Source organism: Pundamilia nyererei, unplaced genomic scaffold (assembly GCF_000239375.1).
Source record: "Pundamilia nyererei isolate P.nyererei 1_Seehausen unplaced genomic scaffold, PunNye1.0 scaffold00065, whole genome shotgun sequence".
NCBI classification, from domain to species: domain Eukaryota; kingdom Metazoa; phylum Chordata; class Actinopteri; order Cichliformes; family Cichlidae; genus Pundamilia; species Pundamilia nyererei.
This window is the reverse complement of record NW_005187466.1, coordinates 2,270,827-2,285,264: the sequence shown is the minus strand read 5'-3', so window position 1 is coordinate 2,285,264 and position 14,438 is coordinate 2,270,827. Positions and strand designations below refer to the sequence as shown.

The 14,438-nt window shown below is 39.7% G+C and overlaps 1 protein-coding gene across 3 annotated transcripts; it reads left to right on the top strand.

The window, feature by feature from the left end:
- Positions 1-948: 948 nt before the first annotated feature.
- On the top strand, positions 949-14,325 carry LOC102204986 (interleukin enhancer-binding factor 3-like). Of its 3 annotated transcripts, none has more exons than XM_013911557.1 (20): positions 949-1,091; positions 1,485-1,628; positions 4,557-4,668; positions 5,352-5,545; positions 5,688-5,856; positions 5,968-6,136; positions 7,974-8,065; positions 8,486-8,581; positions 8,697-8,808; positions 8,898-8,995; positions 9,085-9,193; positions 9,299-9,439; positions 9,868-10,058; positions 10,305-10,424; positions 10,544-10,675; positions 11,289-11,447; positions 11,548-11,677; positions 11,780-11,818; positions 13,194-13,505; positions 13,616-14,325. In XM_013911557.1, exons 2-20 carry the CDS (start codon positions 1,516-1,518, stop codon positions 13,720-13,722), a joined length of 2,595 nt encoding a protein of 864 aa, XP_013767011.1. In that variant the 5' UTR covers positions 949-1,091; positions 1,485-1,515; the 3' UTR covers positions 13,723-14,325. The 3 variants fall into 3 exon arrangements, with proteins under 3 accessions (XP_013767011.1, XP_005735882.1, XP_013767010.1); XM_005735825.1 differs by having other exon boundaries at positions 7,971-8,065; XM_013911556.1 differs by having other exon boundaries at positions 1,461-1,628; positions 7,971-8,065.
- Positions 14,326-14,438: the final 113 nt, after the last annotated feature.

Below are 14,438 nucleotides of genomic sequence, written 5' to 3'. Positions count from 1 at the left end.
GCCATAAGTAGACACTGAGATCATCATATTCCACTTAGAATGTTTTTCCTCGAATAGTTAGGTCTCAGCAAATGGGTGGGTCAAGATCCAAATATAAACAGAAATGCATAATGAACTTCAAGAGAAGAAATATTGATGAACTAATGGATGACAGTCGAGCGATACCATAATGGAAAACTGGGAGACAGTGAAGGATTTGTGACAGAAGAAGTGGTATGCAGCTTTTCCATTGAGGATTATCTCCTTCCCGTCTGCATTCTCCTCCTGTTGCACTAGTCTGTTCTCCTCCTTTCCTCCTGCTTCAGAGCTCCATCTTCAACAACCTTTGGCCAGTCTATCCTCTGTCCCTCCTCTGAATATTCAAGATTAAAGATTCAAGGTTTTTATTGTCAGTATAACAATATACACAGTATACAGCATATCAAAATGCCATTTCACCCCTTGCTAAATTTAAGTCAAATTAAAAAGATAAAAATGTACTACTACTAACTAAATATATGTACAATAAACAAAGACAGAATAAGAGACAATACAAAGTGGTCATGTGCAATTACAGTAAAGTGAGACTATTGTGCAGTGGGTATTGAATACCAGGTTCATGTTATGCTCACAATATTGTAGACAAGACAGGACGAAGACATGTGCAAGATGCAAAATGTGCAAATATATTGTAGACGTGTTCAATAACTATGTGACTGAGGTGTGCAAATAAGCATATTGTTCCAAGGTCTAGTTTGTAGTGCATTTGTGGAATGTCCAACATGGAACATGTTCAAACAAGTCATCCTTTTTACTCTTGCTTTTACTTTGCATTTATTTATTTTTTTATTTTTTTTTTTATTTTTTTATTTATTTAGTTAGTTAGTTAGTTAGTTAGTTAGTTATGACATAACGCACACTCCGGTTCACCAGGTGGCGGTATACACCTAAACACGGTAATGTGCGACCCGCAATTAAACTAGGAGAAGAAGAAGCGAAACTTCACCGGAGTGACCGATCCTGCGCAGGCCTGGCTCATCTCAAACTAACCTAACATCCTGAAGCTAACAACGTTAAGGGACCTACACCTGTTTACTGGCCCGTTGACAGAGGTGAGCTCTAAAGACATAATCGAAATGTAATGCAACGTTAACAGCACTGACATTCTGGGTAACTTCACCTAGCTTGCTAGCATCCAGTCGCTGTAAACATAGGCTAATTGGCTGCCTTGACTTATGTGGATGGAATAATTATGGGTGTAAGGGACCAGTTTTTTTATTATCATCATCATTATTATTATTATAAATATATTTAGTTTGCTGTGAGCGTAGTTACTGCATCCTAACCACATGTCTCAGCCTGCAGCGTAACAAGTGTACCGCTTAGTTAACGTTAGCATATACATGGATAATGTCAAATCATCTTCTGCTTTATTGTGGTTGTTATTACACAGCCAATTGCCTGCTAACTGTTTTTAACAGTGGTGTATACTTGGGGGCGCACAGGTGGTAGCTTGGGTCCTGCGATCGCGACAGCATGGCGGCCGCTGCAGCGCCAGTGTGGGACGAGCACCAGGCATACGAGGAGCTGCTGTACTGGGACAGCCTGATACAACAGGGACACCGCCTCCATCCGCATGATTTCGACAGGTACACGCACATGATGCATGGTCCTGAATAAAAGATGCCCGAAAGCTAGCATTTGCATAGTACACTCTGTACTTTTCATTAAAATACAGCAACAGGTTCTGTATAAAGGAAAAAAAAAACTAATGAAATTAGGGCTGTGCGATATGACCAAAATCTCATATCCCGATATAAGTATTCTATCTTTCCAATAACGACATAAATCACAAAAATGTAACATTTTCTGTAAATTCTGTGAATCTCGGGAAGCTCGTCTTGCGGGAAGTGTTTCCAGCTGCGAGTCATGTAGCTGGAGTCAAGTGTTTTAACCGATGCATGAAACTATACATTTTTAGACATAAGTTGTAACAGCATAACTGTAACAGTTTTCTTTGTGAGTATTTATTACACAGCGTGCTGCGGGGAAAAGCCTGTTCTAACGTTTGAGTCTAAGGTTTATTTTTTAGCACCTGGCGGCTCTTTTTTTAATTCTCATCCGTAAATAATCTGCTCTTTCACGTGATTCAGTTTATTTTGAAAAGTCTCAACAGGATCTTGAGCTTTATTGTGAAAGGTTTGTGTGGAAAATAAACAAGCGGACACGATGCTGTTACCATCTTTGTTGCTAACCACAATGCATAAAAACAGGCGCTTGTCCATTGTAGTGTGGTTATATAAAATATAAGAGAAAGAGAGAACTTTAAGAAATTAATATAGCCACTACAGTGACCATCAAAACGATGAAAAAAATATTGCTGTAAACAGTTTATTTTATGACACCACAAAACAAACGATAGTGTAAAATGAGCCATCCGATATATATCGTTATATCGAACAGCTCTAAATGAAATAAACAAAACACAAACTATGAAGAATAATCTCTTGAAGACTGAAAAGTCTCTTTCAGTCAGGCAGCTCATGTTCAAGGAATTGGTTCATTGCAAGCACAGAGTAAAGGTTCACTCACATGTTGCCACATTGGCCTGTGTTCACACCATGCTTAAACATCTGGCTGGAGTATGCTTCAGGTTTGTTTGTGCATCTCATTGCCTCTCTCGCTTTCTTGAACACACACACTTTTTAAAGGCACACTTGCAAAATATAGGGAGCTTCATGACTTTATGTATTTTGTTGTTTTTTTGTTTTTTTTAGGTAAGTCTTCTCTTAAATAGCTTTTAGATCTGTCAAGTAACAAAGCAATCAAGGCTGCTGTTGTTGACAAAATATCTGAGTTTCATGTTTGGGCACAGTTTACATTCATCACATGGCACTAGTCAAATAATGTGGACTTTGGGGGGGTCAAACATACTTGAGCACTGTACGGAGTGTGCCTAGTGTGATTATACTCGCACAGCCAGTTTACAGACCTGCATTATACCTAGTTCTAAAGTGTGAAAAATTAAAAAAGAATACCACTTTTTTAAAATTCATTTTTAATCTAAGGTTAGTTTGTGTCTGGGACACAGAGTTTTAGACTTTAAATTCTAGGCTCAGTCCTTCCAAATATGCTTCCTATAAAATTGTGAGAGGCGAGTAAACATCCCTCCCGTGCACGTAGGTATTGATTGAGTGTTTGGGATGTCACGCAAGTAGAATAAGGTACATTATGTGTCTATGATGCGGCACAGTTCGACTTGTCTGCTGGAACAAGTCTGCAGCCTTTGAACAGCTCTGTCAGATAATGAGGAATAGATTTGTTTTCCAGTAAGCTAAATGCTTGTTATTGTTGTGCTGAAAACAACCTTTATTACTCTATGGAAGAAATTGTTGTTATTATCATTGAAGCATACTGAGTAGATCAGCCGTTTCAGTGCAAATTTAAGAGCCGATACATTAACAAGAGTATGTTTCCCTGTCCTGTGAAATTAAGCAGAGTATGTAATCTGATTACTTTTTTCAGGTAACGAGTAAAGTAAGGGATTACTATTGCAAAAACGGTAATTAGATTACCGTTACTTTCCCGTAGGAACGCTGCATTACTGCGTTACTAAAACCGTGATTTTTAGCGAGAATGTCTCATGACAGTGACGTAAGCGAGTGCGACGTTCGTGACAACAACTGTGTGCAGATCAACAGTGCATCATATATCGAGTGCGGGAGAGAGTATGAGCGTGCAGCGTTTAAAGCGTGGAAGTACTGACCTTATTTTGAGTTTGATTCCATAAAAAGTGACAAAAACATTAGCGTCCGTTGTGCGTGGGAAGAAAACTTCTTTTTAAAGCGAAAAAAACCCCTAAACTTCCAAGCAAGCACGGAGTGCGCTATGACATAATGGGAAATTCACAGAGAAACTCGCGGATTCTTCCACTGACCGCTGCGGCACACCTGCACCAGGGTAAACCTCCGCCTATGCCACTCCTGCTGTACAGGTGAAAATAGAGCAACAAGACCGCTAGTCTTTGATGTTATTTATTTTCTGCTGTGTTTTACTTGCATCTATTTGAAAGAGTGAGTGTAAACACACAAAAAATATATATTTTATGTGCTGGAATGTGCAGAAAATAGGTTTAAATAGGTTTAAAACAAATTTCTTCCAGTCAGAGAACGTTGCATATAATTAAATTTTTGCTTGATGCATAAAGTTAAAAGGTTAAAACTGATAAAACAAGTTTTAAAAAGAGACTTTTCCATTTGATTACATTTTGTATGATGGATTATGCAGAAAAAGTAGAATTGGGCTGAAAGATCTATCACTTTATCACCTCTTCAGGTTGTAAATCGTGTTTTTTAAAAAGTAACTAAGTAATTAATTACTTTTGAAAATAAGTAATCAGTAAAGTAATGGGATTACTTTTTGGGGGGAGTAATCAGTTATTAGTTACTGATTACTTTTTTCAAGTAACTTGACCAACACTGAAATTAAGTGACATAAATTATGTCACTTGACACATCTCTTCTAACTTGAGCTCTGAAACTTTTCTTCATATGTTCTCAAATTCTTTTGTCTTCCAGATATGAGGAGTTGCGTTACTGGTATGACTGTCTGTGCTATGAAGAGGAGCTTAGACAGTACCATGACTACATTGCTGCTATCGAGCATATGGAGGATAAACGTTATCGTGAGGTTGGTTCTGTTTTGCCTGATAAATAGATACACTAGATAATCACAGGGTTTCTACTCCATTGTATTACAAACCCTGCAGCTTTCCATGTCTAAGTTTAGTAGAGGTTAACGATTAAATATTATTAAGTGTTGTCCTTCTGGTATTTCTATGATTTTAAACACACAACCTTTTTTTAATGCTTAAGTCTTTTTTAGTCGTGACAATATAACAGGAGAATATTGTCTCATGAATATCTTGTGACGTTAAGTTACTGTAATAAACCCCCATTTTGGTCACAGTAGCCGCCAGGTCCAACAACGTCCCTGGTGGAAACCCTGAATTCACAGAACATGTCGTATTTTTCCATCCCCATTTTGTTTCCCCTCGTTCTGCAAAAACATTGTTCCTCTTGAAAGCTGTCGCCTGTTTATTTTTCCTTTTTTTTTTCTTTTTTTTTTTAAATCACAGACTTCCTATTACCGCTATTACTCTATTATTATACTTCTTCATATGTCTTCACTGGAATATATCAGCAGCAGTAAAACGTAGTTTAAAAAATGGCTTTAATGAATCCTAACACTTACCTGTCATGAAATAATATTGCAATATGAAGTAATTATACATTTACTGTTATCTGCAGTGAGTTTCCTCCAGTATGAACTTTGTCTTTATTTTATTTATTTAATTTTTTTTTCTATTTAAGGAATCTGCAACAACTCACGTACAGGCGGGCCCATATGATCGCTACGTGTTGGCCAAACATTCTGAAGTGTACCCCCCAACAGAGGAGTTGGAGGCAGTACAGACAATCGTCTCCCATGTGGAGTGCGCTCTCAAGACTGTATCTGACCAGATGGATGCTCCAAAAGATGACGAAGCAAATACAGAAGCACAGAGGTAAGAGAGAATAACCTGCGATGCTTTTAAAAGGATATCTGCAAGCTTTTAAAATAAATAAATAAAACTGCTTTTGTTTTAATATAAATGATTTAATTGGCAATTTTTATTTTTTATTTTTTTTGCACCCCTCAACTTAAAGTGATGGCTCACAAGAGCGTGTGCTGCGTGGGGTTATGCGAGTTGGTTTGGTGGCTAAGGGACTCCTTCTGAAGGGGGACAAGAACGTGGAGCTGGTGCTGCTTTGTTCCAACAAGCCTACAGTTACTCTGCTGAAACAAGTGGCCGAAAAACTCTCTGCACAGTTAGAGGTAGAAATGAGTGCCTGCAGCATACTTTAAAAACACATGTCACATATTTTGACTTGGATTATTTTAATCCAGGTTTAACCGTCTTAATTATTTGTTCTCTTTTTTTAATAGACTAATTCACCTGAGACATATGCAGTCAGCCAGTGTCCAGGAGATGCAGCCATTGTTGTTACGAGCACCAAGGAGTCAGTTCTGACTCTTATTATCCACCTGACATCACCTCTTGTCAGGACAGTGCAAGAGAGTGAAACTGCTGAAGAAGAAGCAGACGAAGAAGAAGGTGCGTATGTCGGCCCAGCCCTGATCTGTGTTGTCGGTATGCAGGCGCTGTACTGCTCCACTGATTTATTAATCTGCACTGACTGTTTGAAATCAAACCAGTTGTCCCATCTCATTAAACCTCAGTGGAGCTTGTACAGTGACCGTGTCAGACTGATGCCAGTGAACATTGACTCTTTGCTCGCACGAGAGTCCTTTCGTCGTTTTTGTTGCAAACTGACGTATGCAGGATATTTCCTCTGTAGTCACTGATGCATCCTGCTCATGTTGTTAGTGACAGTGCCTCAGTCATTTAAAACAACAACAAAAAAAAACTTGTATATTCTTGTTGTTTTCATGTTTCAAGTGAAGGCTTTTTTTAAGAATAACAAGTTCAAGCGCGCATGCATGATCCTTGATGCTGAACATGTGTTTGGAACTAGCTGCAGCAAAACTGATCAGCTGTTGCCTACCTTAGGAGGATTTACAATATAAGGCAAAAAAAATCATTGTTCAGGTGAATATTTTGGTTGGTGTAGTGTTTGAAAGCTCCTGTGTTGATTAGCGTTAGCTGCATTTATCTGGTAGTCTAAAGTTTATTTGAATTTCAGGGGGAGCCTCAGACTGAGAACCATATCAGTCTCAGTGCAGTTTTAGTCCATTTTAATACACTATACACTGGGACTGCACATTAAAAATCCTGCAATATTAGTAATAAAATTATTAGACTGGATAATTATTGGAGCTGTTACGTCCTGGGGTAGGATTATTAATGCTTAATCATTGTTGGATCAAACCATATTTACTCTGTTTCAATAAAACAATCATTTTAGGCAAAGGTCTAATTTAAGGTCAAGGTTTGGACAAGTTAAATGTGCAAGTTGATATTTTAAAACTTTAAGTTGTGTTTGTTAAATGCCACAGTGATTAAAATCCTTGCTAATATCATGCACCCCTGATAAATGTATCAATTTAAATTCAGTCAACTCCACTCAACTCAACAGAGTCCAAGCAGAGTTGTGCATAGTATACTGTTCAAACATGGATCAGCCTTGTTAAGTGAGCAGATATTTTTTTCCCCAAAACATATTTACTGTTGCATATTTACAGTGGCAGAGATTGATCTTGTTGATCTTTCACATCAATTCTAGGGGTAATAAATACTAACAAAAACTCCTGGCATAGGCTACTGCACAAATTATTTGTCATCAGCATTGGCATAGATTATCAGCCGGTGTATCCCTAGCTGTATAATGTAGAACAAATGAGCTAAAACTTGCCCAAAGCTGGTATTTTTTCTTTGTTTGTTTTGTTGTTGTTTTCTGTTTTTGTTTTTTAATATAGCCAGTCTGTCATAAAGCCTTTTTTAGGCCACTTTTTTTCTGAGGGATTCATCAGTTTTGCTGCAGCGTAGGGCAGACGTAAAGCTTCTTAAATGCTTGTGATTTACAACTGATTACCTTTTAGTTTGTCAAGTTTTTTAGGAACGCTGGACCTTTGACCAACTGGACACACTGTCTCAGGAGGGGGGAGAAGCAACAAACCTAATCCCAGTGGCTCAGGGGAGGGGGTATTTGATGTAGTGCAGTGCATATATTTTAATGCTGTGCAATGTTATAAATAAATACTACAGCTGTTTCTGACAGTCGTCTTACTTCCGCATACACTGTGGAAAATATAATTGGGATCTCTTTTAGCAGACCTTTATGGTTGCTGGGACAAAACGTGTCTTTATGTAAACCCCCTTTCCCTGCTGCTGGTTGTTTGCTGGTTTTTGTTTGCTACTCCCTGAGCTGCAAGACAGAGACAACCCCCTTGGTCAAACTGTACCTTTTCTTCTTACCCCACCTCGTCAATAGAAACGCGAACAGTCAACGATCCGCCGGACGTTCTGGACAGGCAGAAATGCCTAACTGCCTTGGCGTCTCTCCGCCACGCCAAGTGGTTCCAGGTTTGCATTCACGTCCTTACTTGTACATCAGGTTGAACTGTTTTCCTTGAGTGATCTTTTATTTCCTGTCCATTTAGAGGACCGTAACAGTTTTTGCTCTCAGTTTTTGTTCATATTGTTAATGATCTTTATAAAATGTCTAAATTAATGCTCATCTATACCAATGACAGAAGTGGATAAATCATTGGTATCGACATGAGTACATGTCGAGAGACTGAGCTCTCTCGATTTCAACGTCAAAGGTCATAAATGGCTAACATAGCTTGAATAAGTTTTACTTACTGTTGATTTGGAGAAGGCTCAGTACTTATTACTCTTCTGTGCTTGGGTTGTTTTGTTTTTGTTTGTTTGAAATCTCAGAAAGGATTCCATCACAGACAGAAGCTCTGCTAACCTAATGGGCTTTGTTTCTGCCTCCAGGCAAAAGTTAACACCCTGAATTCTGCCGTCGTTGTGATCCGACTCATGAGGGACTTGTGTAACCGCGTTCCTACCTGGACGCCACTCTCAGGATGGGTGAGGAAAGTCTTTGTGCATCTACTCCGACAGCAGCAAAGCGGAGATTTGTGTTTAAGTCATTTCAGCTGCTTTCATCCTGAAGTGTCGGTTTTGTCTTCTTGTCTCCACATAGCCACTTGAACTGCTAGTGGAGAAAGCTATTGGTACATCTGAGAGATCACTGGGAGCGGGCGAGGCCCTCCGCAGGGTTTTAGAGTGCGTAGCCTCAGGAATACTTATGGAAGGTGAGATTTTATTTGAGTTGTGCAACTTGCATGTAAATTTATACACTGAGCTGACATTCATGCACCAGTTGAATGGTATTTGTGCACAGATGGCCCTGGAATTAAAGATCCTTGTGAAAAGGAAGCTGTTGATGCCATTGGCTATTTGACTAGGCAGCAGTGTGAAGACATCACACAGAGTGCTCAGGTAAGGTGAGCCTGTAGAAGCACCCACACACATGTACACCTTTATAATTAAATCAACAAATTAGTGCATAACTTTGATGTTTTTCTTAGTTTGCCTTGAGGCTGTGTGCATTTGGACAGATGCACAAAGTGTTGGGGATGGACTCTAAACCTCTGAGGTCACGAAAATCGCTGGGAGCAAATTACAGAGATGGCATGGGTGGGCTATTATTTTTTTTTTTTTTTCTTTATTTCCTGTGTTCGAAAAATCAACACTTCCATCAAATCTCTTTTTTTTTTTTTTTTTTTTTTTTAATAACTGTAGCCCAGATACCACCTGTTGGACAACTGAACCTGCCAGCTAAGAGACCTTTCACAGACGTGGACACAGGAGAAGAAGACACACACCTCAACAGCAAACAGAGAAAGTTTCTCAAGTTCCAGAAACGCTTTCAGAAGAAATCCTGTGAGTAGTGAATGTCAAATTATTCACTGTAACACAAAAAATACTGCTGTAAAATCCCTTTGATCTTTAACTGTATGACAAAACACAGACTTGGTATTGTGGAATAAATATTCTGTATGTTTACATACATGAACATGCTTTTCTGGCAAGGTGTACATAATTTCCTTTTGCCATAATATTTCATTCTGTTTATCAAAATAATTATAACTGCTATTAAAGGTTAGATTTACTTTTTTAAATCTTTTGGTGTCCTTGGATAGAATATTTAAGTCACATAAGCTGAGTAGTGCTGTGAAAATGACAACTTTGTGACTCCTATGTTAATGTGACATTTGTCTTTTACTCTTTATGCTGACTTCTGTAGCCTTATTTTTCTGTGTGTGCTTCTCAAAATGAATCTGTTTGCTCATTTTGTTGTTTCCTTGTAGTCACCGATGATCTTACCATGAATGCCGTGATGCGTCTGAACCAGTACAGACCTGGTCTGGATTACAGACTTACATCTCAGACTGGCCCAGTTCACGAGCCGGTCTTTACAATGGCTGTCGATCTAAATGGAAAGACGTACGAGGCAACGGGGCCTTCCAAACGTGCCGCTAAGCTTAATGTAGCCACAAAGGTAATGGTGTTTGTTATCTACACAAGCTGACTTTTACTATAAATACTCAGTACTGTGTTCTTCTTGGTTACTTTTTGGCTGATGGACTAGTTACTGTTTATTGATTGGTTCCATATATTTTGCTAATTGATTGTTTGTTTAAGTGCAGCCTAACTTGTAAGTTTGAACATTTGTAAAGTCAGACTGGGCAAAGAAATCAATGTTGTTTTATGTGTCTTATAGTATTTTGACTTTCATTTTTCACAGGTACTGCAAGATCTCGGTCTTCCCACAACTTCTGAATCTAAATCAGAGCCCAGTAGTGAAAATGAAGGAAGCCAGGACTCTGTTAAAGCTGTTGCACCGACTTCTTCTACATCTGAAGATGTATGTCGTTGAGCTCTCTTTGGACTCCGTATTTACAAATGCATCCTAAAAGTTCCCACAGAGAGAAACACTTGTGCATTTCACCACAGTTTTTTCTTATGTGTGCTTGCTGTGAACAGACTGGTCAGGGTCCAATCTTAACAAAAAATGGCAAGAACCCTGTGATGGAGCTGAACGAGAAGCGCCGCAGCCTGAAATACGAGCTGTCGGCAGAGACGGGTGGCTCCCATGAAAAGTGTTTTGTCATGGAGGTGAGTCAGCAGTATTGTATACAGCAAACAGAAATCAGGTGTAAAGTGAGCACTGCACTGTATAGCAGCTTTGATATCTTGGGCTTTGTAAAGGCAACTGTAGAGCCAAGTAAAGATTTCTGTATTTGTGTTTAATCCGTTAAGTGCCATGTGGGTGGGATTATTTCAGAAAGAAGGACAGAGGTGGGAGATAAACGATTTCCTTTGGTCCTGTGAGCCATTATTCTGGACAGGATTCTTCCCAAAATTAACAGCATATGGTCTGTAATAGATGTTTAAACTTGGCAGGATAAACCCAAACTAATAAACATCCATTGATCAGAGGATACATTAGAGTTACTATAATGAGCTGTTAGGCTGTGCGGGTGTAACAGGCGATTTGTTGGTGGTGGCTCTCCACTCACTAAAATTCTAATGTTATGCTATGCTGCGCATGTGGAGGTTCAGCAGAACACTGTAGCTATGTTTTTGCACTGCTGCTCAAAAGAATAGACACGGCGTGCACAACACACATTCTCCATCTCCTCTACCAGCAGGAGTCACTCTCTGTGTATAAATGCTGTGACATGCTTCATAAAATCCTAAAATCTTTTCTCCTATTTCTGTCTCACAGGTGGAAGTTGATGGGCAGAAGTTCAAAGGACGAGGCTCCAACAAGAAGGAAGCAAAGGCCTACGCTGCCCTCGCTGCTTTAGAGAAGCTGTTCCCAGATGACAGTGAACTTTCAAATAACAGAAATCCCTCAAAGAAGAAAGTCACCTACACTGACATGGTAATGTATCCAACTGGTGAGCTTTAAAATGCACAACTCAAGCAATTTAACTATCAGGCTGTTTCAAAATGACATTTTTCTCACGTTTCCTTTTTGACAGCACATCCCAGGATTCGGCACCATCCGCGGCATCCCTTCAGACTCAGGGTCCCGTGGCTGGGGTCCCCACAGAGGGGGTCGGGGCAGGGGTCGAGGCAAGCAGTTTCCAGCAGGACCCAGCTATAACAAGAGTAAGAAACTTTACACTATTTACGAGTCAATTTAATCATCGTAGGAAACCTTTAAACCTGTAAATGGAGTTTGCACTAAATGGTCATTTCTTGTTTTAAAAGCCAACTACAGTTATGAGAGCAGCACTGGCACAGGCTATCGTAAGTATCTGATTGTCTATTAGCTTTATGCACTCTGGTTTTATGTTAGGGTGTGTGTGTATTTGGTTTTACATGTTTTTGGTGATGTACACTTTTTTTAAATAAGGCTTAAACATCATGCAGAAGCTTTGCTTATTTCTTTGAAAGGCATAAGATGCCTATATTTTTTTAAAATTACAGTTATATGTGATGGATATATGTGATGATGCATGCAATAACAAGGCTAAAAGACCTTTTTTTTTTGTAATTATGTTTACCAAAATTTAAAACTTCTAGGTAAACATTCCAAGATGTGTTTCACTTATTTATCTTTGTCCCAAAAAGTTGATTCTGTTCTTCTGGGCGTAGCTTTTTCAGTTGGAGAAATGTTTCAGCACTCATTCAAATGACTTCTTCAGTCTCAGCTCACTGCTGGTTTCCAACCCAGTACATTTGCATAAAGACTGAAACTAGCACCAAGGGTGAAAAATGGCCTGGAGGTCAGTTTCTTGATCATTAATATGCAAATTGACATGACCATTGATCAACAAACATTGAGAAGTGATAATTGGTCAATGGCCCTTCACAGAGAGTTAGGGATTGGCGGCTGCAGTCACAGTGTTGTAAGATGGTGCCCTTAGGCCCCCTGCTTGATTCAGAGGTCTTTCCCTTTTCATGTAAATGGTCTCCTTGACTCTGCGCTCAAACCAGTGTTCCTCCCTGCCCAGGATATGTACATCCTCATCATTGAAGGAGTGTCCACTGGCCTGTAGTGTGAATAGACCTGTGGGTTGTTTGGTTTCCCCAGTGTATAAATCATGGCAATGGCTTAACAGCGTACGCTAAATTACTCTGGTTGTGCCGGGGGACCCGATACTTAGGGTGGACCAGTTTCTGCCAGAGCACGTTTTGGGGGTTGAAAGCCACAGAGATGAGGTCTCAGCCGTTCCGATACTCCTGACACATAAAGGATCACTAAAGGTTTTCACTTAGGTAACAGTTGTCCTTTTCTCTTCTGGATTGCCTGGAGCTTTCTTTAGGTGCTCTCCCACCTTTGACAAATGTCCAGCTGGGATAGCGACTTTCACTCAGGGCTTTCTTCAAATGATGTTTTTCTGCTTCCCTGCTACGCTATGTCCAGATAAACAGGATCAACTTTTTGGGATTCCCTTACCTGGATGATTGAGCGTGCATCAAGATCTTTATCTTTGTGTGTGTGGTGGGGTTTTGTTTGTTTGTTTGTTTAAACTTGAACAAGCGTGAACTGTCTCGGTTCTATGATTTGCAAATAGATCAACAGTCACTTGTAGTTGTCGTCAGTTGCAGCTCTAGGATCGTGTCTTTTAAGAAAATGGCACTTACCTCTCATTTACCTCTTGTTTCTCTTATCTTAAAGATAAATTATATGGCAATAATGGAGCCACTGCCACAGCCAAAGGTACCGCCCCCACCACCTCAGCCTACGGCACCTTTTACCCCGAAAGCACCACCATCACGTACTCATCCCCACCCGTCTCCAGCTCCAACACCAGCACCACGAAGGAAGAAAGCTACCAGTCAATGCCGCCTCCTGCTGATCAGGAGAGTCCGTACAGCTACGGCTACGGAGATGAGAAGAGAAAGATGCTGACCCAAGGTGGAGACTACTCTATGTACAGCACCGCTTACCCCAGCTCTGTCACCGGGGGACAGAGTTATAATAATTATGGCAAGTTCCTTTTCTATTTCTTACAGTAACTTCCCGCTTTTCCTATTTCTTTATATTTAATCTTGATTTATACATATAAATGATCTGGGGTTATAAATGTTTCTTCACAGGCTGGGAAAACCAGTCGTCCTGGGGGAATCAGGGGTACAGCATGTACCAGGGATTTGGAGGACACACCCAGGGCTCATACTCTGGATACGGCGACATGAATTACTGATCATAACATCACTGGTGCTTTTTATTATGCTTACATGACTCCCTTTTTTTCCTCATGTCTTGACTGCTTCGAGCAATGCTATAAGGAAGGATAGGCCTGTTTCCCAGCTCTGAGCTCCTGCAGATGCCTCCTCATTTCCTCAAGGTGGGATTTAAGCAGTTCAGAGTTCCTCTGTGATGGCAGAGGGGGAGGGGAAAGAGTGCAAGGAAGCATGTCAGCATAATGAAATATGCAGTCTTTCCCACCTTGATGATTAGGGATCATCCTGAGGTACCTCTCTTAAAAAGAAATAAAAAAAGAAATGCTGGTGTTTTCTCTGAAACTGGAATTCTGCTGATCTTGTTTGATACTCTTAACCTCAGTTGTCAGTTCTTTTGACAAACCAGTAAGCCAGTTTTAAGTTACGTTTCTTTTATCTGTAGCCTTCATCACGTCAATGTTGACATGAGTGTTACGTTGGGTTGTTTTGTCTTTTTAATGTAGTGTACTGGTTCTGTATCAGTATATTTTTTTTATGTAAAGCTGCTTGTTGTTTTAAACTGAAGTCCTTTCTGTCTCATAAAAACGCTCTAATCCTTGTACAAATAAATGACTTATTTTGGAGCTGAGCTTCTGACCATCAGTTTCTTAATTACAGACATTGCAGAGATCTTGTTAGTATGATTGTTGGCATTTTAAGAGCTTCATCTTATTCAAGCTGTTACGACCCGGCTCAA